The sequence below is a fragment of the Stegodyphus dumicola genome, chromosome X1 (assembly GCF_044657685.1).
Source record: "Stegodyphus dumicola isolate Sdum_Otavi_A_Nest chromosome X1, ASM4465768v1".
Classification (NCBI taxonomy): Eukaryota; Metazoa; Arthropoda; class Arachnida; order Araneae; family Eresidae; genus Stegodyphus; species Stegodyphus dumicola.
The window spans coordinates 97,856,683-97,881,509 of record NC_140780.1 but is presented as its reverse complement, the minus strand read 5'-3'; the positions used below and the strand labels follow the sequence as shown (position 1 = coordinate 97,881,509).

Here is a 24,827-nt window from a genome sequence, read left to right as displayed (position 1 = left end):
TTGCACACTTCAATTCATACTAGAGTGATACTTTCGCTTTAAAAGTTGTCATACGCACACACTAGACGGCTTTTCATATTGGAAAAGCAAAAATGTGTATTTTTGTGTGGTATTTCGGTTTCCTGTGGTTATGTTTTTTACTGAATATGTATCCAGTTTGTGCTAGATAAAAAATTATCTTATTTCTTGCCTTACAGTAACAGGAGAAACAGAAGTTGTGGGTTAGACCAATATATGGCAGACAACTGCACAAAGAAGATGCAAATAATTTTAAAGGAGTACTGTCCCCTTAAGAAGATACACTTCAACAATATGAAAATTATTTTTTTTATCATTTATGCATGATGCCTCAAGAATTCAGTACATTTCCAACCCTTACTGAACCATTTATCCAAAAGCAGAACATTAATTTTCGTTACAATATCTGAAAAGTATCATTTAAAGGATAGGATGAGGATCATTGTATCATTCAATCATTTATTTTATTTATGAGTTTTCCTACATCTAATTTATTTTATTAATGAATTTTCAGAATGATGATTAAATATTCTTAATTGCGTATTTTGATTTCAGATTGTTTTTCATGGAGCAGGGCACTATAAATTTTTTTGCATGATGTACGTACCTCTCTTAATAAAAACTGGTTTTATGAATGTAATAAAAAATATATTTTGTTATAAGGTGTGTAGCATTTATAGAGGTTATCAAATATTACACTTGAAAAAAGCAAACAGTGTATTATAAAATTAATCAAGAAGGGAAATTTTTAAAGTTTATATCAAAACAAATTTTTTGTTCTATGTACATTTTTTTACTCTTAATATAGCTGTAATTTCTTCAATTAGTCATATTAACGAAAAGCGACTATCTCAAGTTTTATTTTATAGAGTCCTTTTTCTCTAAAACTCATTGAAGTAACTGTATTACATAATATTTCTTTTTCTGTTTTGAAAACTGGATTACACAATTTAGTAAATTTGCTAATGATAATTTGTTCATGTAAGTGTTCTTTAAATTAATGAAAAATTATCAAGATTAAACCTCCAGCTTCATTCTTATAAAATTTGTGTGAATAATGGTCATGCATTTTAAGGAAAGAAACTATGGAATCATTAAAATGCCTAAAATTCTACAAAATCACTATCAGTCTAATATTGAATTTTGTCCTAATTTAATTATCACGTGCTGGCAAACTTTCCTTCTGAACAAATAAATCTTTTCAAACTTTTTTAAACAAATAGCTTAATAGTCACCAGTTGTTTAAAACTAAGAACTCACTAATATTTTTTTAAATTATGTAAAAAAGCAATCTTAAACCAATACCAGTATCAATTTTGTTGATCCAGCATCAGTCAAAACAGCTTTTAGACAGATAAAGCTTGTAAAATCTGAAAATCCATGTCTAGGTTTAATATTTAGGACCATGTTTTTAAAACATACATATCCATTTACTTCTGCAGTCAGCATTCCAATGAAAATTTTGATACAATACTGATTGATAGACAGTGTCGACCCTAGACCATCGACCGCCCTCGTGCAAATTAAAATTGGTCATCCTTTTTTACAGAAATATGTTTAAAAATAATTTCACCCTCCTTAAATTTGGCTCCCACATGCTGTGCACAATTTAACCTTCCGCTAGGAATGAACCTGTTGATAGATGACTCTAAAAGTAATGCACAGTGGGATGTAATAATGCAAGTCATTTTTGACAGTCTATACACCTAAACAACCCAACAGCTTCCAGTATTAAAAATAACTTTAAGAATTATTCAATTATAGTAATCAAAGGAGAAGTTTTTAAAGATTAAAATAAACCTCGAACTGACTAAATTGTAAAAGAAGGAAAGCAAGTTAGCAGGCTGTAAAAGGATTACTATCTTGCACATACACTATCTAATTTATTGATAATTTATAATCATCCTTATTCCAAAGGAAACTAGTTCAAATGCACATTATGTTCAGGATGGCAATGACCATTTAATTTATTGGATGCATATATTATACAGCAATAATTGTCCTAAAGATGGTACAGTACAGATCAAAGCTTATTTAAGGCAAATGCTATAAATCAGAGGTGAAATTGTAAAATTAGATGAAGAGAAGTTAGCATGTACATTGAACGAAGGTATTTTAAAATTTTACCTGGATTTACTAACTGATTTCCGGACAACTGAACAGCAACTCCAAAGCCACCTAGTTTGACTGGAGCAGAATTTTCTTTGGTAGCAATAAGGACACTCTGTGGTTTAATATCACGATGAATTATATCATTACTATGGCAGTAACATACAGCTTCCAAGATTTGCCTCAAGTAGTGACTGCAATTACAAACAAAAAAAGGCATTCTTATTTAATTCTATAAATAAAGCTTGAAATCATAATTACAAAGTCAAATACAGCTGATTTACAATTTGTATATGGTAAGTATATAAGTAAATGGCAAGTAAAAATACATTGCAAATAATAGTTATAAGAAATATAAAACCTTATTAATTCAGAAATAACCTTACTAATTATAGAATTAAAAAATAAAACAAGGGGGGAGGTGAAGCAAAATGAAAATTTACAATGATGAATCATGGAATCTGCAGAAATTTTATAAATGCATGGAAAACAATAAAAATCACAGTTACTTGTCAAACTTGAGCCAAGAATGAAATCAAGTTGGAATAATTTTTAGTACTTTTTCTTGAGGGGTTTTTATCAGTTAACACTTTTCACAACTTAAATCCTCTATCATAAAATGCATGCATACTCCATAGTTGTTAATCTTACTTCTGAAGAAATGACTAAGCTATTTAAAAAAAAAGTTACAGGTTGAATAACTTGATTTCCATAAATTAAAGAAACATCAAACATTATCATACTAAATTCATTAAATAATGGAATTGAGTTAGTTTTATTACTTATGGCAAACAGCATGTAAATTTCAGACGGAAGCCTTTACTGAAAACTTTCTTAAGGAAACTGGTTCAGATTCAAGTCAAACAGGGAGAAAACCATGAAAATTGCATTCAAAAATAGAACCTGTGGCAAAGTAGTATTTTATAGCTTTTGCCACTTATTTACTGATTGATCCATATACTTAATATAAAAAAAAATACGCTGATGATTTTAGTAATAAAAGCTGATAAAAACACTGTTAGTTTTGAAATAGCATTATAAAAATTGAACTGCAGAATTTTAATTGGTGTGAATTTTTTTTTAAAATATTTATACAGAATTTATAGTATTCCATATAGATAAGTTTTATCTTATCAAATGGAAATTATATCATCAACTGAACCTTGCACAGTAGCTCAGAATGTCACATCATTTGTATACTTTACAGCTGTAACATTCTCACCAGCGTTCACCAGCAGACAAAGAAACAAGATTCCATGCCAGACTTCCAACAAAAGGCTTGTGTAATAATATCTGGCACATGCAATTTGTCCTGTCCCACTCCACATTTGACAAAGCTGAAATTGCTCTACAATATATATTATGCACGAGTGCATGCTTCCATTGATCTAGAGCCACTTTCTGCACTAGCATGCTTAATTTATGCTACAATGTATAAATTCAAATGTTTTCTTTTGTGACATAATTTGAAAGTGACTGGCCAACTAACAATGTCTCATCCATTTAATCTTCCATGTGTCCAAGAAAATGGCACAATTCTTCTGTTAAGAGATGCAAGAAATTATAGACAATCATTGTAAGTTTACGCGGCAACCATAATACAATTTCTTTGTCAACAGTATCTCTAGAAAAAGGAATGTGAGCTTAGAATCTGATTCTACAGCTTTTGAATCACAAGATCTGCATTCACACACGGTACATTTAACTATTAGCTATTTAAAGGCTCTCAACTACATGTTTCACAAATAATGTATTGAGGTTATTTATACACCACAATTATTATATTTACAGATAGTCAGAATTATGTATGAATATTCATCATCAATATTACATTTATGCAAATTAATGAATAAAAGCTTCTATATAAACTAAAAGTATGCAAATGAAGCAATATGGTTTTAAAAACCTACACTACCTATCTAAGAAGAAATAATTACTAAAAGAAGCATTTTACATTTATTTAGATAATATTTTCTTTGTTGCAAACACATAAAACTCTATTATACCATATTCATGGTTTTAAAGCAAATACTTTGGACTTTAAAATGTAATTTTGTTGCTGACTTTTTTAAATCACAATGGCTCATAGGAAAGAAAAATTAAGAACACATGAAAAAACAAAGCTAATGAAAATTTCATAGTTAGTTTGTACAGACTGTTAGGACTTCCAAAGCAAATAATGTGATAAATCATGCCTTTGTTGGGATTTAAACAATGGATCCTCCAACTACAAGCCTCTTACACCACAAGAATATGAAAAATGGAATGTGATAATTTCTTACAAGTTGAAAGGCAAAAATGTATACAGTTAAAAGTCTTTAATCCGGACTCGTCGGGACTTCGGTGATTCCGGATTATCGATTTTTCCGGATTATAGATCATCAGTTTAAATCTGGTAAGATGGCATACAGAAATTATAAAATTAAAAATATGAAACCGTAATTTATAAAATAATGAGCAATTATGATCTAAAGGGTATCCAAATTTACAAAAAAAAAAAAAAAAAAAAAAAAAAAAGAAGCTTAATATTTATTTGTTTACTTTATTAAACATTTCTTTCAACGCGCGCATGCATAAAGCATACATTATGCATAGCCGAAATTAGAAAATTGCAACCAGAAAACTATTTGATTTGTATTCGTGATATTTATAATGACGAGGAATTTGATTTAAATCACATCAAAGACGAATTACATCGAGATGAAATACTACATTTAATAAGGAATTATAAGCCGAATAAAATAAAACATCTGCCCTGAAGATAACGATAGTGTTGACAGATCAAATTCCAGTTCATTGCGCGCCGCCACGTTCCCCCTCCCCCCCCCCCCGCGCAGAGCAGCGTGAAATTGATAAACAGATTTCGGAACGGTTAGATAAACAAAGGCTATAAGGTTAGATAAACAAAGGAGCAATTCCACTTTTTGTTTGATGGACATCGAAACATACTTTCGTTTTCGTAGATCCTTTGGGAGCTCCAGCATCGGAAATTCTATTTGACATAATCAAAAGTTCAAACTTACTTTTATAAAATTGCATCTGTTTCCTGACAAAGTACAGGAATTATTAAGCTATCAATATGAAAGAACACCAAGTAGCTTAAAAAATTAACCACCATGAGATTGATGATACTCTAGGTACATGAAACTACAACCTTCCAGAATATAGCCCTTATGTGGATCAACTTCACCAACATATTATTACAGGAAATTTAGAAATTATAGAAGACAGATATTTAAGGCAATTAATGAATCTCGGCACTAAATGTCGATGCACTATCAAAAATTCGAAAAAGATCTAGAAACTTTCATAGGTACAAAACTAACTTACCTAGAATGGAAAGAAGAAATGCTCAGACACTTCAAAAGACGTATCAAAGAACACGTACTAATAAATACTAGCACACATAAGTAAGCTTTAGTTTTGTGGTTTTTTTTTTTTTTTTTTTTTTTTTTTTTTTTTTTTTTTTTTGAGCAGTCAATTTAGCACAATGTTATGTTTAATTCTTTTTTCCAAGTGTTTCGAGGCGTGCAGGGAAACTCCTGGTACATTTGAGATTCGATTTTTCGGTTTTATATGAATTTTAATGTCTTAAATGAAAATTTAATAGCTTCTTTATTCGGTTTTTGATCTCAAATGAAATAGGAAAACGAAACCCGTTTTCGAAACATATTAATCGACTTTTATGATTATGTCATTTTGTCACATACTTGCTCAGTCTAGAGGTTTAGTAAATAGCAAGTAGATTTATGTCAAGCGACATGACTCATAACAAAAGATTGGCTGTTGTCACCACTGCTGCTTGCCTAGAGAAAGACCTGCTAATCAGAACAAACCTGAAAAAACTGATGTGGGCACGGTTGGCAAGTTTTGAAAGTTAGTTGGGCCCTTTCTGAAGCAGTTAGTATCGTAACTTTAGCTAGAGTCCCAGGGATTGTAACCCAGTTAATATACTTTAATGTTCCAATAAGCCACTAAAGCATCAGAGGTGCATTAACATTTACATTTTTTACACCAGAGGTGTCAAAAAATTTATGTTTCGTAGCAACAACACTCAACAAAATATTTATGCGTCTTTTTAATTTGAAGCTTTCACAGACATTTTCTTTAGTTTGTATCGATTTCTTTATCTTTAAGCATATTTTCTAACAATAAGAGATTTGCCTCAATACGCAAACCAATACTCTCGTTAGTTTCTGCGTGCTTTATCTCCTAACTTGTCAACCTCTCCACAATGTACCTATGAGCGTTTACTTGGATCTGGTAAAAGTTAAATAGTCGAAAACCCCATGACAGACGTGAAGCAAATTATCGCTATGTCTGAAAGTAACTACAAAGTCAGACAAAGGTTTAAATAAGCCTCTTATTTAAAAAGTACTTAGCCCATACAGGCATGTTCTTATGCTAAGAAAATCAGTTACAGCTCGTGGTGATGTAATTAAACAAGAAGAGTCAAATTCACACTAAAAATGTGGACTAGTGTCAAAGACTATATAATTTAATTTTAATTTAAGTTGGCTCAGTAACTCTATCGTTATAACAAATTCAAATGTCGGCAGCGATAATCAAAGAAAAATAATTAGATTTATAAGAGCTGGCACGAACTACTGCAGCGAGCAAGCGGAGGTCAGAAACACACTCTGTATTACACTTCAAACCTCAACTTAAAAACAGTCTTAGTGATTTGCATTCTGGTCAACACGTTTCCTTTTCCTTTTGGAATTAAGTAAAGATTTATGTTATTCTAAAAAAGCTAAGCGCATTTAGAATGTATAGAAAAAGCTGCTAATTTTATTTCTTTAGTAATGTGAACATTCAGAAGAAATATGAAATATATATGGTAAGGCCCGGTTACAGGCATTAGAAGCAGAATTTATAAAGGCACTAAGCAGGAGGATTTAGGAATCACAGAGATTGCGTCAGGTGAGAAAATGCCATGCACCAGCCCTGTGTATGACAGGGGCGTAGCTAGAAGGGGGCAAGGGGGGCATCTCTCCCCGGGCGCAGAATCCAAGGGGCGCCAAACTGATTTTACGACATTTTAGAATTAAATGTTTTCCATCCTTGGCAAGCAGTAGGGGGCGCGAAATCTTCAGTTGTCCCTGGGCGCTGAAAACCCTAGCTACGACTCTGGTGTATGATGCATTAAAACACATTACATGAATCTTTTAAATTGTCAGTTTTCAATTTCTTTATTAATAAAAAGAATTCCTTTCTATAATGCCTGTCCATGTGATAAGATCAGAAGTATTTTTGATATTTTCCATGCTTGTGTCTAGTGAAAAGTAAGGAAGATAAACAAGTTAGGAAAAAAGATAACATTCAAATATTATGTTTTCATTATTCTTCCAGATGTTCTCCAAAAAGTAAGAAATCATCGCAAACTTTCTGTAAAATACATCCATAACATGTTAATACCATGGAGACATTTTTCATTTTGTCACATTTTTCTGGAATCTTTTAGAACAGTGAGTCTATAAATCTTGCCTCCAAATACTTCTAAATTTTCCAAGCTGCTATGTCTAAAATCTCCCCAAAAAATTACCCCTGCCAATTCTTTAACATCAAAAAGCCAGAAATATTTTAGGAAAAAGAAATCAGAGGAGAAAAGCGTAAAATTAATTTTATGCCGAAAACTGATGCATATTCTGAGAATTCTGAATATGTTGAGCCAATTACATGGGAAAAACTCTTATCATGAAAAAATTAAAAAGGATACATTTTTAATTAATTACATAGCTATTTTGCTTTTGCTAAGAACTGTCTCGTTCATTGTGCTTTATAGCACCATACCTCGTTTATTTTTCAGATTCAAAATATTGTATAATAAGTGGCAAAAATGGAACTTTACAATATGACAACAAAAAATAAAAATATTTTATTTTAATGTTACTTTTAAATATAATTTCAATATATGACCATTACGTTAATGAAATTTATCAATGTTATAACGTTTAAAAAAAACATTGTCGAAAAATACCCAGATCTTGGAATTAAAAATTTTCTATAGAAACTGATCTCAAAATCGCTAAAATGTAGAAAAAGTCAAGAAATTTAGAACTGTTTAATAAAAGAATTCATATTCCCCAAACCGAAAAGTTGTTTAAAAGCTCTTCATTAGAAAAAATGAAGTAATTTCAAAAAGCTTATGTTTCATTTCTTGCTCAGAAACTCGAGTATCTCACCATTTATATTAGAAATAGGAACAAATTATAACCCATGAATCCATTCACCCATTCAAAAGATAACCATATTTGTCAGTGAATCGCCAAACACATTCCTCCAAAATGCTAATTCACACTCAAATGGCAGTCGTAAAAACAGACAGAAATTTCAAATGATTAAAATTAATCACCTACTGCCGATTTGGGCCGAAATTAAGGACTTTAAAGCACCAAAAATCGATTTCCCAAAACCTAAGGACTCTTAAGGCCCGTACGAACCCTAGACAATTATTGAATGACCCACTTCAGAACTGGGGGGGGGGGACATTATAACAAAAAATTCCACGCCATCAAGAGAAAAAATATCATAAGTATTTCTTATTATGCTGATGCATTTAAAAAATATTGTTGCGTACGTAAGGGTTCGTAATAGATTGAATGCACACAGAACCGATATTAGCTTAATAAAATTTATTTTATCAACAGAAACGCTTGGCGATTTCTCGCCAATTTAACGAGAATTTACCGGAATGTTAAACAGACTTGCCTTTATAACCTTATTTTTCCGGCACAGCGTCGCTTTTTCAAGCATTTCATGTTACACTATACAAAAGATAGTACAATTTCACAAAAATTATTTACATATATACAAAATTTGTAACAGTATCATTCTTGGTCATCAGCATCCCATACTTAATGTATCCCCAGCACTCATCAAGCTAAAGGAAATCGGGAAAAAAAAAAAAAAAAAACTTATTCATATAATAAAACAGTGATCTTCTGTGATAGAAATGGATTTCCATTATGAGGTCATTGTGGTTCTGGACAAATTAATGTCAGTGATGATAGCATCTAATCTCATCAGAATGAAGGAAACTTTCATCAACTCCTGAGACTTCAAATAGATGTAGGAGATCATGTACTAAAAATTATGATATTCTGCAGCAAAAAACAAACACAAATTTCACCAAAATACATAATGAACTTGTAAATACTTGCAGTAAAATTATTTTGGAAAAGATAGCTGAAAAAGAAAATAGAAGCAAATGTTTTTCAATTATAGTTTACGAAACTACAGATATTTCTTCACAAGAACAAGCCTAAATTTATGTGAGATACACTGCTGACCACCCAAATTGCAACACCAAGAAAGACAAGAGATATCAGAACAAAATTCATTTAGTAGATAAAATGTTGACTAAGTATAAAATGATTAAATTTATAGACTTCTGTGAAATGTGGTTCCTTCCAGAATCAGTAGCCAGAGTAGCCGCCATTGTTGGAGATTACCGCTGCCACACGCGTCGGCATTGATTCAAAGAGACTTTGGATGTGTTCTTGGGGTACAGCAGACAAAGCAGCTTCCACACGTTGCCAAAGTTGATCTGGTGTGGCAGCTTGGGATGTAATCTGGGTCAATCGTTCAGCAACCATGGACCACATGTTTTCTGTCGGCAAAAGATCCGGAGAGCGAGCCGACCAGGGAAGCAATTCAATCTGGCGATTGACGAAGAACCCTTGGACAATGCATGCCACATGTGGTCGCGCATTATCCTGTGGAAATATGGCTGTGAGCAATACCTGAAGGTAAGGAAAGACAACTGGCTCCAACATCTCGGAGATGTAGCGCTGGCTATTTAAAGTACCGGCAATGCGTACTAGTGGAGTGCGAGAGTGATATCCAATACCGCCCCATACCATAATACCCGGTGCAGGACAAGTGTGGCGGTGCATAACGAAGCTGTTCAGCATGTTCTCTCCACGGTGTCTCCAGACTCGAATCTGACCATCGTGGTGTTCCAGACAGAAACGTGACTCGTCAGTAAAGACAATTTCATTCCATTCTGCCGCCCACATCCTTCTTTCATCGCACCATTGGCGGCGGAGACGTCTGTGCTTCTGCGTCTAGGGTAGACGAAGCAATGGACGCCTTGCAAACAGATCACTTTGCTGCAAACGGCGTCGAATGGTACGCGCAGACACTGGATGATGCGTTACAGACTGAATGTGCTGTGCTATGGTTCGTGATGTGACTAAGCGATCGGTCACTTCCATGTGCACAATGTTCCTGTCATCACGTGAAGGGGTGCACTGAGGTGCATGCGATCGAACAAGTCGGTCCGTCGTACCCTCCTGCATCCAACGGTCACATATCCGCATTACAGTTGTTTGGTTTCGTCCAACACGAATACCGATTTCCCTGAAAGGTAATTCACACTCTTGGTAGGCCACTATCCTTCCTCTGTCGAACTCGGATACTTGATCAAACGACGATCGCTGTTTACTAGGAGGCATAATTGATCTTTTTTTTTTTTTTTTTAAACTTCCCCCCCCCAAAAAAAATTGCCGAACTTGAAATCGTCGAAAACTCCAAGCCTTAAATAGCGCTTGGAAGTGGCGCCACAGGCGCGCGTGATGTGCGTCTGCGCTGAAATTCTAATAATTTGCATATCTCATCTCCGCTAATGCATGTTGTAAATTTCATTTTATTTGCATGCTTCCATGCATTTACGGTGGCCACCAGTGTATGTGAAAAAACTTAACAGAAAACTAGAGAAAATTTGACTAATGCCATTACAAGAAATTTGACATCAACAGATTTAGAATACACGAGAAATCAAAGTTAGGATAGTGCTGCAACTATGTCCGGATATTCAAAGGCATACAGGCTAAAATGACAAAAACATTATCTTCAGCACTCTATGTGCATTGTGCTACTCATTCCCTCAATTTGGAAATTTCTTATGCATTTCACATTAGAGTTACACATAATTGTATGGGACTGATAGAAAAATGTTATTTTTTTATGAACACTCCAGACAGAAACTCTACTTTGAAAAAAAATGCATATCAAATTTATGTGCTTCTTCAAGAAAAGACTTTCTGAAGAAAAAAAAAAAAACTTGACCCACTTCTGTTACCTGCACCATTAAAAATGGTGAGAAATATAGGCAAACGCTGCAAAACTTTCGTCGTTACTGAACTGCAGCAGAGATAGGGCTTGGACTCGACAATTATGCAAATGGAGCACGGCCATATATTCTTCGGACATCCTCCCACGTGACATTTGTCTGTGGGAATACCTTAAATTCATTCTGTATGCAACATCATTACAAACCTGAGTACCCTGAAGTAGAACAGAAGATGAGCTGTTAATAAACATCCAAACTGACAGTTTACATGTTGCAGTATTAGAGAACATCATACACAGGATGCAATATCTTGTGCACAGGAAAGGTCAGCACATCGAAAATGTTAACTTTTACCTGAGTCAAATAAAAAGGTCTTTTACACATTTTTCCTATCTCTGTGGAACTTTACAAGACAGAATAATTCACTTCTAAAGGCCCGTCTACACGTAGCGATTTTCTCGGCCGACTTAACTGGCCGACAATATCTGAGATAGCTCGCCTGTCCACAGGGAACGATTTTCTCGTTAGCACAGGAATTCAGTCAGCCAATTACTATGAAAGGAAGTGTTCCCGCCCTCTACAGCGTCACACTGTCTACGATTTGTAAACAAAGCTAACGGTGTTGTCAAATAGTCAGAAGGAACAATGGGAGGCGTAATGGCAGACCGCACACTTACTTCCTCAATGCTAAATGAATGTCGCTTACTGCGCATGCCCAGGGACAAAATCGCCGAAATTATTACTTTGGCACGATTTATAAAGAAGATAAATCGGTACAGTCAAAAGTCGTTAATTGGGACACCCATAATCCGGAATAATCTATAATCCGGATCGCAAAGCTAAAAACTTTCTGCGCATGCGCCGCGTTGACACATGCGCATAAGCGTTTACGCGTGCGCGTAACACCTTTACGATTGCGCGTATGCGTGTGCGCAAGCGCAGAATACGTTTTCGCGTGCGCGTTTAATGTATAACGGACGGTATAAGTTAAAATTATGTAATTATATATTTCAGTTAATGTTGATGATTGCGTTGTTCCTTAATCTTCGAATTGGATGCGGCTTATTTTTTGCAGACTTTAAGAGCAATGTTATAAAAGTAAACTTGAACTTTCGATTATGTCAAATAGAATTTCTTATGCTGGAGCTCCCAAAGGATCTACAAAACGAAAGTCTGTTTCGATGTCTGTCAAACAAAAAGTGGAATTGCTGCAAAAAATGGATAAAGACACGAAGAAGGTGACAGAGAGGTTAGTGAAAACGAAAAAATTTCGATTGACAAGTTAGTCGGTATTCTCGGCACAGCAATTACGGGACTTGAACAGCGGGACTTTGTAACTGAACAAGAAATTATGTCTGTTTATAGAATTAAAGTGAAAGTATTACCACATAAAACGAAGCAACTTAAACAAATTACATTGAAAGAAATATTTAATAAAGTAAACAAATAAATATTAAGCATTTTTTTTTGTAAATTTTGATCATAATTTATCATAATTTAATCATAATTGTTAGATCATAATTGTTTTTTATTTCATAAATTACTCATATTTTTAATTTTAGAATTTCTGCATGCCATCTTGCGAGATTTAAACTGATGATCTATAATCCGGAAAAATCGATAATCAGGAATCGCCGAAGTCCTGACGAGTCCGAATTAACGACTTTTGACTGTATATGGTAGATATTACCGCCATCTGAGTGTAAACAATTGTGGGGTTTAAATTTTTATATAGTATATCTGAAATATAAAATAATTGCTGTGTTAAAATACAATTTTTTGCCTGTAAAAGAAATATCAACATTGTTACTGCTTCAACAACTGGAAAGTTCACTGTGTATTCATGATACGATCAAATGTAAATTCGATTTAGGAGAGCAAAAAATGGGTAAAGGAAGTCAGTGTAAATACAAATGCCCAGAGCTCTAAACCAAATGCTTTCAGGTATGCATATATTTTTCCATTTCTGTAAATCTGATAGTATAAGTGCAAGTATGTTATATACTATGTCACAGTATCATCCTTCTTAACCCACATACACAACTTCACTACAATATAATTAATTTTTTAACATTTTCTATATTTCTTATTTTCTACAAAATGTAAAATTGAAAAGAAAAAAGTTTAAAAAAGGAATTGTTTACTTACTGTTTTTTTTTTTTTTTTTTTTTTTTAAGGAACATATTATTTTCAAAAAGCTTTAAGAAGAAAACTATTAGTTTTTGTAGCTTCATTTTATTACAGATAAACTAATACAAGATATGTGCATTTATATAATTTTACTTTACTAATTTTTCTAGAAGTGACCATCTTTTTTAATCTCCAAATGTGCTGCAATGTTTTGTTTGAAGTTAATATAAAATAATGTAATGAACTGGTATTGTGGTGCAAGTGTAATAAATTTGGTAAAAATGAAATATAACTGGTTCAAATTTACTTAATTCTTACGTTATCAAATATCTACTGAATAGAAGAAACTCATGACATATCAAATATAACAAGTTCTATTTTTAAAAGGCAGATGATTGTAGAACATGTACGAGTTGATGATGATTTTTAATAATCCTAAAATAGTATTAAAATGAACAATAAAGTACACTAGATATATGCAATTTTTCGTGAATGATTATATAAAATTGCACATCAACATTATAAAATGTACACAGATTGTTTTCATGCGTACTATATATTATTGCAAATTAGTTCTTCATAAAATTGTATATTTCTACACTGAAAAGCATATGCTATACCATCATGCAAGTTATAGGAAAACATGTATTGCACATGTAGCAGGAAGGCAAGACAAGAATTATGACTGTCAAGCATCATTGTTTGTACCTGTCAAGCTGACTACACAGAAATATTAGCAAAAGTTAAGTTGTAGAAAGTATGCACCAGAGATGCATACATGAATTTGAATTACAGTCAATAGGTAATCATTCTTAACTATAAGTTAAATAGTGTAATTTAAATACAATAAAAACCCTTATTTCATTTCTTATAAATTCTCTTATTATTACGACGTGATTTCACAACCATTGGCTCTCTCCCATTGTTAACTAATTCATTCAGCACTGAACAGCATATTATTTTATTGATATAAAGAAATAATAAAATATTTTGTGTGTATGACCAAGTTATGATCTAACATTTATTTTAATGCTTGAATTATTCTTTTAAAGACTTTTATAAAATGGTTTCAATTTCAGGCATTGGCACAGTGAATGGCAGATGAAAAATTTTAACCCTTGTTCTGGAAGTGGAATGTTAGATGTAAGTAATGATGTCTGAGTTACTGATAATAATACTATAGAGTACTTAACTGTAAGCTTTGCTAATGAATAATTTACTAGGCAACTGTAGTTATTATAAAAAAGGTGATATTCAGCTGGTTGTTAAAATTTCAAATACAATTGTTTCAGTTACAACACTTTCAGTCACAAGTTATTACAGACATTTAATTTTGTCATAATGCTAATTAAATTTATGAATTAAGAAAATGCAAAAATTAGTGCATAAGCATACTAAGCAGTTCAGAGTAAGATTAGTACATAATTTATAATAGGCACTCATTCACACATATGATGACTCAGACACTGATATAGATTTGGTGTGCTTTTATACTATTTACAAGTCTCCTATATTCAGTCATCATCTGCCAACAAATTCAGTTAATAAGGCATTGTTGACCTTATTAGTTTCTTGCAGATGTGTGAAATATAGAAACATTTTCAGATCCAGTGTGGTTATCCTTTATTTTTCAGGTTCTTACATAATACGAGGGTTGGAACTTTAATAGTGGCAACTATTTATTTACAAGGAATACAAAAGTGATTCATGTCACCATGTTTTACAGTCCTTCAATATAGTCACCAGCATTGTGTACAACCCGTTTCCAACGATGTGGAAGTCACAGAATACCTGTAGCAGCGCCTGTTTTGTTGATAGTTTGAATGGACCGGTCTACTGCCGCAAGAATCTCAGGAACAGTTTGGAAGTGAGTGCCACGAAGTGGTTCCTTCATCTTAGGAATTAAGTCATAGTCACAAGGGCTTAGATCTGGGGAGTATGGTGGATGGTAAAGCACTTCCCAGCCCCATCGCTTGAACAAATCAGTCACAGCTTGCGCTGCATGCGGCCAAGCATTGTCATGCAAAATGAGAGGAGCGTTCTGCAGAAAGTGTCGCCGTTTTTTTCTCATAGCTGGTCAAAGATTGTGCTCCAAAAATGAGCAGTAATACTGCGCAGTGACGATCTGCTGTGGGGGGAATGGTATGCGTTAGGATGACACCATCACAGTCCTACACGAGAATCACCATAACTTTCACATTGCTGGGGTTCTGACGAAATTTCGAACATCGTGGTAACCTGTGATGATGCCATTCGTTTGATTGGCGTTTCAGTTCTGGCTGGTACGATCGGACGCAAGTCTCATCCAGCGTAATGATACGGCATAAAAAAGCATATCCTTCATGCTCATAGCGCTCCAGGTGGGTTCGGGCAGCATCGTATCGTAGCCATTTCTGCATTTCCGTCAATTGATGTGGAACTCATCATGAAGCAATTTTTCTCATGGACAGGCGTTCCTTCAGAATGTGCAGCACAGTCGTATGCGCTAATCCTGTTTGTCCGGCCAGCTGACGAATCGTTTGGTGGCGATCACTGTCCATTAGTGCGGCAACAGCTTGCACGTCTGCATTGCTGACACTCGGACAACCTGGCCACAGCATGTCTACCACATTTTGGCTTCCTTCATTGAATGCTTTCAGACATCTTGCTACGGTTCTGTAAGGCAATGCAGATTCCCCGCAAGCCTGTTGAAGCCCTTGATGACACTGTTGTGCTGTACGACCTTTGGCACATTCAATTTTTATCCAACATCGTTGTTCTTGTTTTGAAAACATTCTGACAACACTTACTTTAGACCGCGAGCTAATACAAGGATCCGTTCTTCGCGTCACTCCGTATGCACGTGACGTAGGCAGGACGAGTCCTTTTGCTGAGAGGTAAGGTAGGTATGTAGTTCACATGTGGTATACGTGATATTCTTTGGTTTTGTTGCATAGCGTTTTTTCAGCTGTGTTGCCACTATTAAAGTTCCAACCCTTGTATCAATATCAATTAAAACATTAAATTTTCATTTTAAAGGTCAGAGAGAAAATTTAACAAATAATTTGGTTAAAAATATCATATCCAAGACATCCTTTTATTACACAGCTATTTTAGGCCACCCAAATGGGGCAATATTTTTACAATACTTTTATTTACTTTTTCAATGTATGTTATTGAAGCCATTCAAATGCCACTTGGGCATTTTGAAGCATACTAGTTGTTGAGTATTATGTCTGACTGTAAACACATAAGCAGAGTATAATTAATGTGTGTAATTAACCTAGCTTTTCTTGAAATATTTCTTTAAAATTGCAAAAGATGGGGATAGATTTAATCTTTGATTAACAGTTTTAGGGTAGTCACCTGACGGATAAGGGAATAGATGAATAATAGACCACCCATTATCACAAGGATTTAAATATAAAGAACACTTATTAGCATAATATTGAACTGTATATTAGATATAAAAGTTATAGAGCTGAAAATTTGTCATGTTTTATATTTTGCTTACTAATATATACATTGAAAATTAACAGTCTGCTTCTGCAACACAACAAACATCAACTATCTTAGCTTAAAATTTTTCGTGTACACACAGTTTTACTGTTTGGTACATTATACAAAGAACAGGATATATAATGATTATCAATTATCAGAAATTTTTAATGGAAAATTTTTGTGTATAGATTTAGTTTATATTTTCTATGACAGCAATATTTCAGACTTTTATTTTAAATACTGTGGCAAAACAATTGTAGTAGCTTATATTAATATCTTTATATGTATGTAATACATACTCTTTGTATCTTGGTGAATGCACTCTGCCTCAAAAACTAACAGGTAATATAAACTTATGGTCAAAAGATTGACGAATATTAAAAAATTTTGATGGGATAAATGAAACTTTATCTATGATAATAAAGTAGTTTAAAATACACTCATGTCCATAAATTAAAGATAATGCAAAATCAGGCAAAGGAAGAGTTAGAAGCAAAACAAATTTGACTTATTTGTAAAGCTTATTTATTAAGCAAAAGGTAAAGAGCAAAAAAAGATGCTATATTTTTTATATTATTAAAAAAATTAGCGATTTTTTCTCCCTGGAGCAAATTACAAAAAAAACCTATTTACAAAAAACCAATATTACATGGTTGGTATGATTGCTAATACATTGTATGTCTCCCAGACGATGCAATACAGTCCGCACAATGCCTAGGCATGCTGAGTATCAAATTATCTATCTGATCTTGGGGGATATTACACCACTCAAAAAGCAATGCTCTCCGAAGTTCCGGTAGACATGTAGGAGGAAGTTGACGGGCTGCAAGTCGTCGGCCAAGCATGTCCCACACGTGCTCGACTGGATTCAAGTCCGGTGAGAATGCTGGCCAGTCCATACGGGTGATATCTTCCGATTGCAGGCATTCGCTTATGATGTTTGCATGGTGAGGACGGGCGTTGTCATCCATAAACACAAATTGTGCGCCCATGGCACCCCAAACAAACGTACATGTTGTTCCAGAATGACGTCCCGATAGATTTGGCTTGTCATGGTTCTAATTTGAACATGCAGGTCAGTTCTGGAACCCAGAATAATTCTACTCCTAACGAGCACTCCTGCACTACCGTAACGGTGTCGTTCAATGATGTTTTCTTGGTGGTAACGGGTACCTGGAGCTCTCCATATGAAAGTCCGGTGAGAATCAGACTGCAAGCTAAACCTGGACTCATCGGAAAACATCACACAAGCCCACTGTTGTGGTGTCCACAATGCATGCTCTCTACTCCAGGCTAACCGCAGGCGACAGTGAGTTGCAGTAAGTGGAACGCATCTGACAGGTCTACGAGCATATAGACCAATCTGCCCTAAGCGTGTGTACATGGTCTGCCTTGAAATTCTCGTACCAGTGGCTGAAGAGAGCTGACGAGACAGGTCTGAGGCTGTGCTCCACCTGTTTCTTTTGGCAGTAACTGCCAAATACCGGTCCTCATTTGGCATTGTAACTCTGGGGGGACCTGTGCTGTAAAGTCTACTCACATTACCATCATCTTGGAATCGTTGCCAATGCCTGGAGATGACACTCTGGGCAATTCCAAGTTCGTCTGATACTTCTAGTTGGGTACGCCCTCATTCCAGACGGCCGATAATTCTACCACGTAAAAAATCATCCAAATCCTTTGTGTCATAACTATTCGGTTATTGCACTGAAATGCTTATAAAGCGCCTGCGAACAATTTTATTTCTTTGCCTGTATTCCTTATATATCACTCTCTTAAACTCTCGTCATTGTGACGTACCATCGGTGTCAGCTGGTTACTTCCTGAAATTTGCATATAATTCTTGAAGATGTGTGTAGTGATTTTACAGGTGATATATTTATTTTAGAGTTCGATTTCTGCGTGACTCCGAATTATCCTTAATTATGGACATGAGTGTACATTAAAAATGGGTTTTCTAAAATGTTTTCTAGTACAGTTTTTATCTCAAACCAAATGACATTATATTTAATCTGGAAGTTCATGTTCTTTTGTCATAAAGTATGTTTTGTTGTAGTTCATTTTATATTGTAAAGTTAAATTTATAAAGATGATCTGAATTAAAAATATACTACAAAAATTAAACTAGATTTTAATTATATTTAACTTTGAAATTTTAGAGATAATGCTAACTGTAATTATTTTTAATGCTTTTATTACATTCTGAATTAATGCTATTATGCATACATTAGAAAGTGAAATGAAAGAACTCTTAGGAATACAATTTGGCTGCAATCTATTGTTGCTCAGTTCGATTTATCTGCATTTAAAAAAAAAAAAAAAAAAAAAAAAACAATTTTTATGAATACTAGCTCAAACAGTTTAGAAGTATTTCTGCAAAATACCTGTAATTAATTAAGAATTATATGACTTCTTGAGTCTTTACAAGTTATTACCAGAACATTTTGCAAATCAGAAATCTTCGAGGGGATTAGCATGCCTCGCAGAGTTACCCTGGTCCTACACTATAACTCTGGAATTGGTAGATGTACAATTGAATGTTTAATTTAAAAATATCTAATTCCTCTTTTATGATATTTCAAGAATTAATACCAATGAAATAAGAAATATTGGTACATTAACATTTTCTTGATTTTCATCATATATTTGTTATGATACATGTATTAATCTCATTACAAGTTAGCATTTGGTAATGCTTGTTTTAACAATACAGGCTTTCGTGTAGTGCCACAGAGATTATCACACAAAGAATGTCTGCAAGCCATCCATCAATACAAGACATTAAAAAATGAATGATACTGAAGCAAGACTTAACTATAAAGAAAAACCTGAGCAATGTTATTACTCATAACATTTAATTGTTTCATATTTGTAAATTTTTATGAATATTCCTTTGTTTCCTTTATTCTGTTTATTTAGCATCTTATGTTATTATAAATTCATGTACATATTTTCATTCTTTGCTCTATTATGCATTTCATACAATAATCGTCTTTTGTAACTATTAATTATATCTGTATATCCATGTCTATATTATATAACTGAATTACTGTATTTGAATTTTAATAAACCTTTTTTACCATTCAGTAGTACTTCTGAACCCTGAACTGCAAAACCCTGAACATTCAAAACACCAAAAACAAAAAATATTACTGCATTAAAAATATAAGATACAATACTTAATGAAATTCTGCACATTTCTTTGGAACTATAGGAATTTTCATTCAAAAAAAGACTGAAATTTAGGAGACACTATAGGATATATTAGTTTAAAATTTATTGATTATACTTTTAAGGGGAAAAAAACAAGTCAGAATTTACCATATATTCCATTTGTACATACACAAAGAAACACGGAGGAATATAGCAAGTGTTTGTAAATAACACTGAAAATTTTACAATTCCTTAATGCTGTTTATTTAAACTTTGAAATAAGAAAATAAAAGAGCCAACATACATTACCAAATTAAATGAGAAAATCCAGTTTACGTTACTGAATTATAATAGGTAAACAAATTTAGCCTAAATAATGAATTATTGCACACAACAAATATTAAATGAACTGTTATCAACAAATTAGCCCAATTTAAAATGAAACATATGGCAGAAAAATAAGCAAATGCAGTCAGTGTGGACGTTAAATAACGAGTAAACAAAGTTGAACAATATTGTAATTGTAAACATTACTCAAGAGCAACAGTCATCACGAATAAGATAGTGAAGTGTTGATTAGCTGCCAATATTTCTCCCCACGACAAAGGTAAAGCATCGCGAATGCGCAGTAAGCGAAATTCACTTAACACTGATCAACTCAATGTGCCAGCTGCCAGCAGCGTAGTACAAATGATTTCCAGAGAGGAAGTGAAGGTTTGAAAATGAATGTTCCGGATAGGAAAAGATGGGGAACCAACAATACAGATGAACAAACAAAGAAAATAAGGGCACAAGAATAAAGAATCGAGAAGAAAATAAGAATCGAGAAAAGAAAATAAGAATCGAGAAAGGCCAAGAGGCCAACACAGCAGCCAAAAAAAAAAGGAATCCAATAGGGTACATGAACGACCAAAGGATGTCCAACGTACGCTAAGAGTCCAAGATAAAGTCCCACCGTCTCCGCACAAATACATAGAGAAATTGGCACCAAAGGTCCTACGGAACAAACGCCCAGCTGAGCAACCTTCAACGACACAAATCAGATCATGGAAATTCCGGCGTTACAACTTACCTGAATTGCTGCAGAAAAGCCCAGTGAGAAATTCAAGGCCAAAGAAGTGACCAGCAGAAACGAAGTATTCGCAACATCAAAGGCAGGTGCCGATAGTGCAAGATGACTCCAAAAAAAAGGGAAGCCCCAAAAGAGAAGAAGACAGCTCTGAACAAGATGCCAAGTACAACAAGCAAGCTTCTACCCTCTTGACGGAAGTTTGTGAATAAATGAATGGAGGTGTACCAAAAAACAAAAAGATAAGTGGAAATTTAATTTTTCCTCACTACATTCAAGTTTTATTTCATGTTAAAGTACAAGAGCTGCTAGCCTATTTTTTAATTTTGCCTCAGGTGAGGTTACTTCAGTTGTTTAAGTAGCAAGAAGCCCGGAAGTTAAAATGAAATTATTCATACTCATTCTAATTTAGTTTATAAAGAAAACTTATTTTAGTCCGAGAGATTGATGTAAGAGAATGATAATGAAAATATAAAGATATTCTAAACAACTTATGTGCCTTGAATGTAACGTGCAAGCTAAATATTTGAATTTAATATATTGCAAATATTTCATTTAACGTAGCATGTCTAATGTTTTGTTAAAAGTACTCTTAAACACACTTGTGCTAAAAAAAATGAGCGACTAAAAGAAAAGGTACAAAGGTTAGAGTAGAGAGAAGGGTACCCCTTGTATCACCGCAAAACTGTTGTTTCAATTATGGTAGCCTGAGTAGTTGAATGTTATGGAAACCCTATTATGACGTAATCGGTTGCATGATTGTGGTAAATTCGTAAGGGCTTGTAGTGTGCGTTGGTTAGGAAGTATATTGCTTGTTTTGTGGTTTAGATGATAAAATGGCTGAATGTGGTAAGATTAATTTGAAGTTTCTATACGGTTTGAAAAGAAAGAGGAAAACAGCATTATTTGACTGGTGTGTAAATGAAAGTTTACTTAGTAGCCGTTATTAATTGTCCTGTTTGTAGGAAGGAAATGAGTGTGGTTGAACGTCGGACGATAATGGCACTACAGAGGATACTTTTGGCTCTTATTCTGTGAATTTATGTGGCGACGCCAGTATACAGATTCTAGTTCAGATAATTTTAAGAAGTTTTTGGATGTTGTTAAAGAATTTTGTGTGACTGAAGGCATGTTAATTGACAAATAAGGTAAGTGGATATTTCGTTTGTGTAATGCAAAGATGACTTTCCTTTTTTATGTTATTTCATTGTTTGATATAAAATGTAGTTTATTGAGATTATATATTTTTTTATTGGCTGCTCCTTTGACTTTTTAAGTGAATATAGTTCGATGTATACATGGACAAAGGGAGTGCGCAATGCTTAGTTTGTGCAATTCTCTCATGTTTTTTCAAGTGAAAATAGGTTGACGTTTACATGGATAAAGTCAAGGGAGTGCGCAATGGCAAGTTTGTGCAATTCTCTGATGTTTTTTCAAGTGAAAATAGGTCGATGTGTACATGGATACCGAGTTTGTGCTATTCTTTGTCTTACTATTTTAGTTTTGTGTAGCAGCAAGTTTGGGTGCAAAAATCGCAAACAAGCCACACGAGCCAAAATAACAAGTCAAAGAATTGCACAAACTCGGTACCCATGTACCGCCAAAAATCGCCAAGGGTTACCCGTAAATATATTTTTACTAGTATGAATGTAAAATCGGAGTTAAAACATACAATTTACACATCAGGTAGAGCTTGCATTGATGAATGCAAAGAGGTAATTAAAGTTAGCATAAAACGCAATGATGCCTTGAAAAGGGAAATGCCAGAACCATGCATCAGTTCACAAGCAGCAATATTTCCATGTAATCTGAGATAGCCAAAGCGGAAAGCACAAGCCGAAGGCACTACTTGCAGAATGAAATGCAGTGAATTGATATTGCATTCTGATGCAAGACAATCCACTGTTTCAAGAGAGCTCAATGTGCATTGAAGTATCATCAATAGGCTGTGGAATCATTACCAAAGGAATCGAAAGCCTTGTAGAAGATGTGGGTTTTGATACCGGAGGATTACTACAACGGCAGATGATTGCTTCTGCTGCAGGACGGCTCATATCCCACCAAACTGTGTTCGTTGATTGCATAAATGTGGATTGTATGCCCGCTGACTTGTGGTTTGTGTTCCTTTGTTCCCATCGAATGTTGAACCACCGTTGAATTGGGCCCGTGAACATCGCAGTTAGACACCAGAGCAGTCTAGAATGATTCCCAAAGGGCAATGAGATGGCGAGAGCCAGGGATACTGGCTACTAAACACCATCGGAAGAGACTATTACAGAGGAGGAGGAGGAGGCTTATTTGTATCAGCTGGGAAAGAACGGCCGCACCAACCTCTACGTAATTCTTGGTGGTTCTGTCCACGACGAAATTTTACACCCTCTTCTGGGTTCTTTTATCGTTGCAGTGGGTACCAATGCGATATTTATGGACAGTAAGGCTTGTCTGTATAGAGCTCAAGTGGTGCGGAATTATCTGGAGAGTTAAACCATTCCACGTCTGCCGTGACATGTCAGATCACTGGACCTGAATCCTATACAGCACGTGTGGGACATATTGGGATGACAGATAACAGGTCACACCCTTCACGAGCTCCAACATGCATTACTACAGGAATGGAAGCTACTGCCACAATAAGCCGTCAGTGACACTATTGCCAGCTTGTCTCACCATAGTCAGGCATGAATTTCAGTTAGAGGGTATTATACTTGTCATTCGTGTGATGTTTCCATTGCACATTCTTCTGACCCATTTGGTCTTTCACGATGTGATGATCATAGTACATATGTTTTTGTATGTCTTTGCTTCATTGTTTGCTACGTGATCTAGCAATGCCTCACCAAACTCTTGGATCAATTTCACAGATATTCATTAAACAGCTTTTATTTTATTAAGTGTTTTGCCTTTGTTGCTTATTTTTTGAGGAGGAGTATACATATGTTAAATTAAAACCTACTTAGTTGTAAGAATTAAATTTTCCTAATATGAATAAGACATTTAAATGCAAGCCAGCAAATTTAAGATATGCAAGTTAAAAGCAAAAAGCTAGCTGTGTGCATGAGTTTAAGGTAGGGCTCACCAGCCAACACTAAAGTTTAAAGCACGCTTTTGTTAGCACATTAGGTGAAATTTTGAAAGCAAGGTTTTTTTAAGTCTAGTGAGTCCGATTTTCTAACATGCAGGTTGTGGGTTAGATGGTAGAGTTATGCCCCTTACACAAAAGTCACTGTCTCGATCTTTATAGTACATTTTTGCTGCACAGCAGTGGGGGAAGAGATTTTATTGATAGAATAAATGAGTTGAACAAATGTTCTGAAAAATTTTAATGAAATGCTTAAATATAAATAGTTTAGAAGAGATAATTAGAATTGAAGTAATGCATTATGTTTTGAATTTATCTGGAAGGAGTTCAGCAGCTGAAATACTGTAAATGGAAGAAGATCAAGCTCTTTGTCATGTAAATTTAAACTTAATTACTTTAGCTTACGTTCTATGTTTTTGTAAGAAGTTGGCTCTGGAGTATTAAGTTCTTAACAAGGTCATTTAAAGACCTCTATTATGTACACCTAAATTCTGGCAGGGAAAAATTTAAAGTTTGTTTAGTTCTTTAACCAGTTATTTTATGTTAATTTGCTTTATCCTCATTTACATTCTGGCATTTTCCTGCCAGAATGTAAATTTCGAGCTTGTGTGAAATTCAAATGAAGTAAAAGGAGACAGTATTTAAAGGAAGATTTTAGATGGTAGAATCAGAGCGTATTCTGCCTGTTGAGGGCCATGTTGCTAATTTCGATT

General features: G+C 34.2%; 1 protein-coding gene across 1 annotated transcript in view; it reads right to left on the bottom strand.

The window, feature by feature from the left end:
• LOC118183902 (peripheral plasma membrane protein CASK-like) overlaps positions 1-24,827 on the bottom strand; it is a 367,998-nt gene that overhangs the window by 276,409 nt on the left and 66,762 nt on the right. Inside the window, exon 5 of the mRNA XM_085807886.1 lies at positions 2,146-2,321. Within this exon, the coding sequence (XP_085664012.1) occupies positions 2,146-2,321 (176 nt within the window). The remainder of the gene's footprint in view (positions 1-2,145; positions 2,322-24,827) is intronic.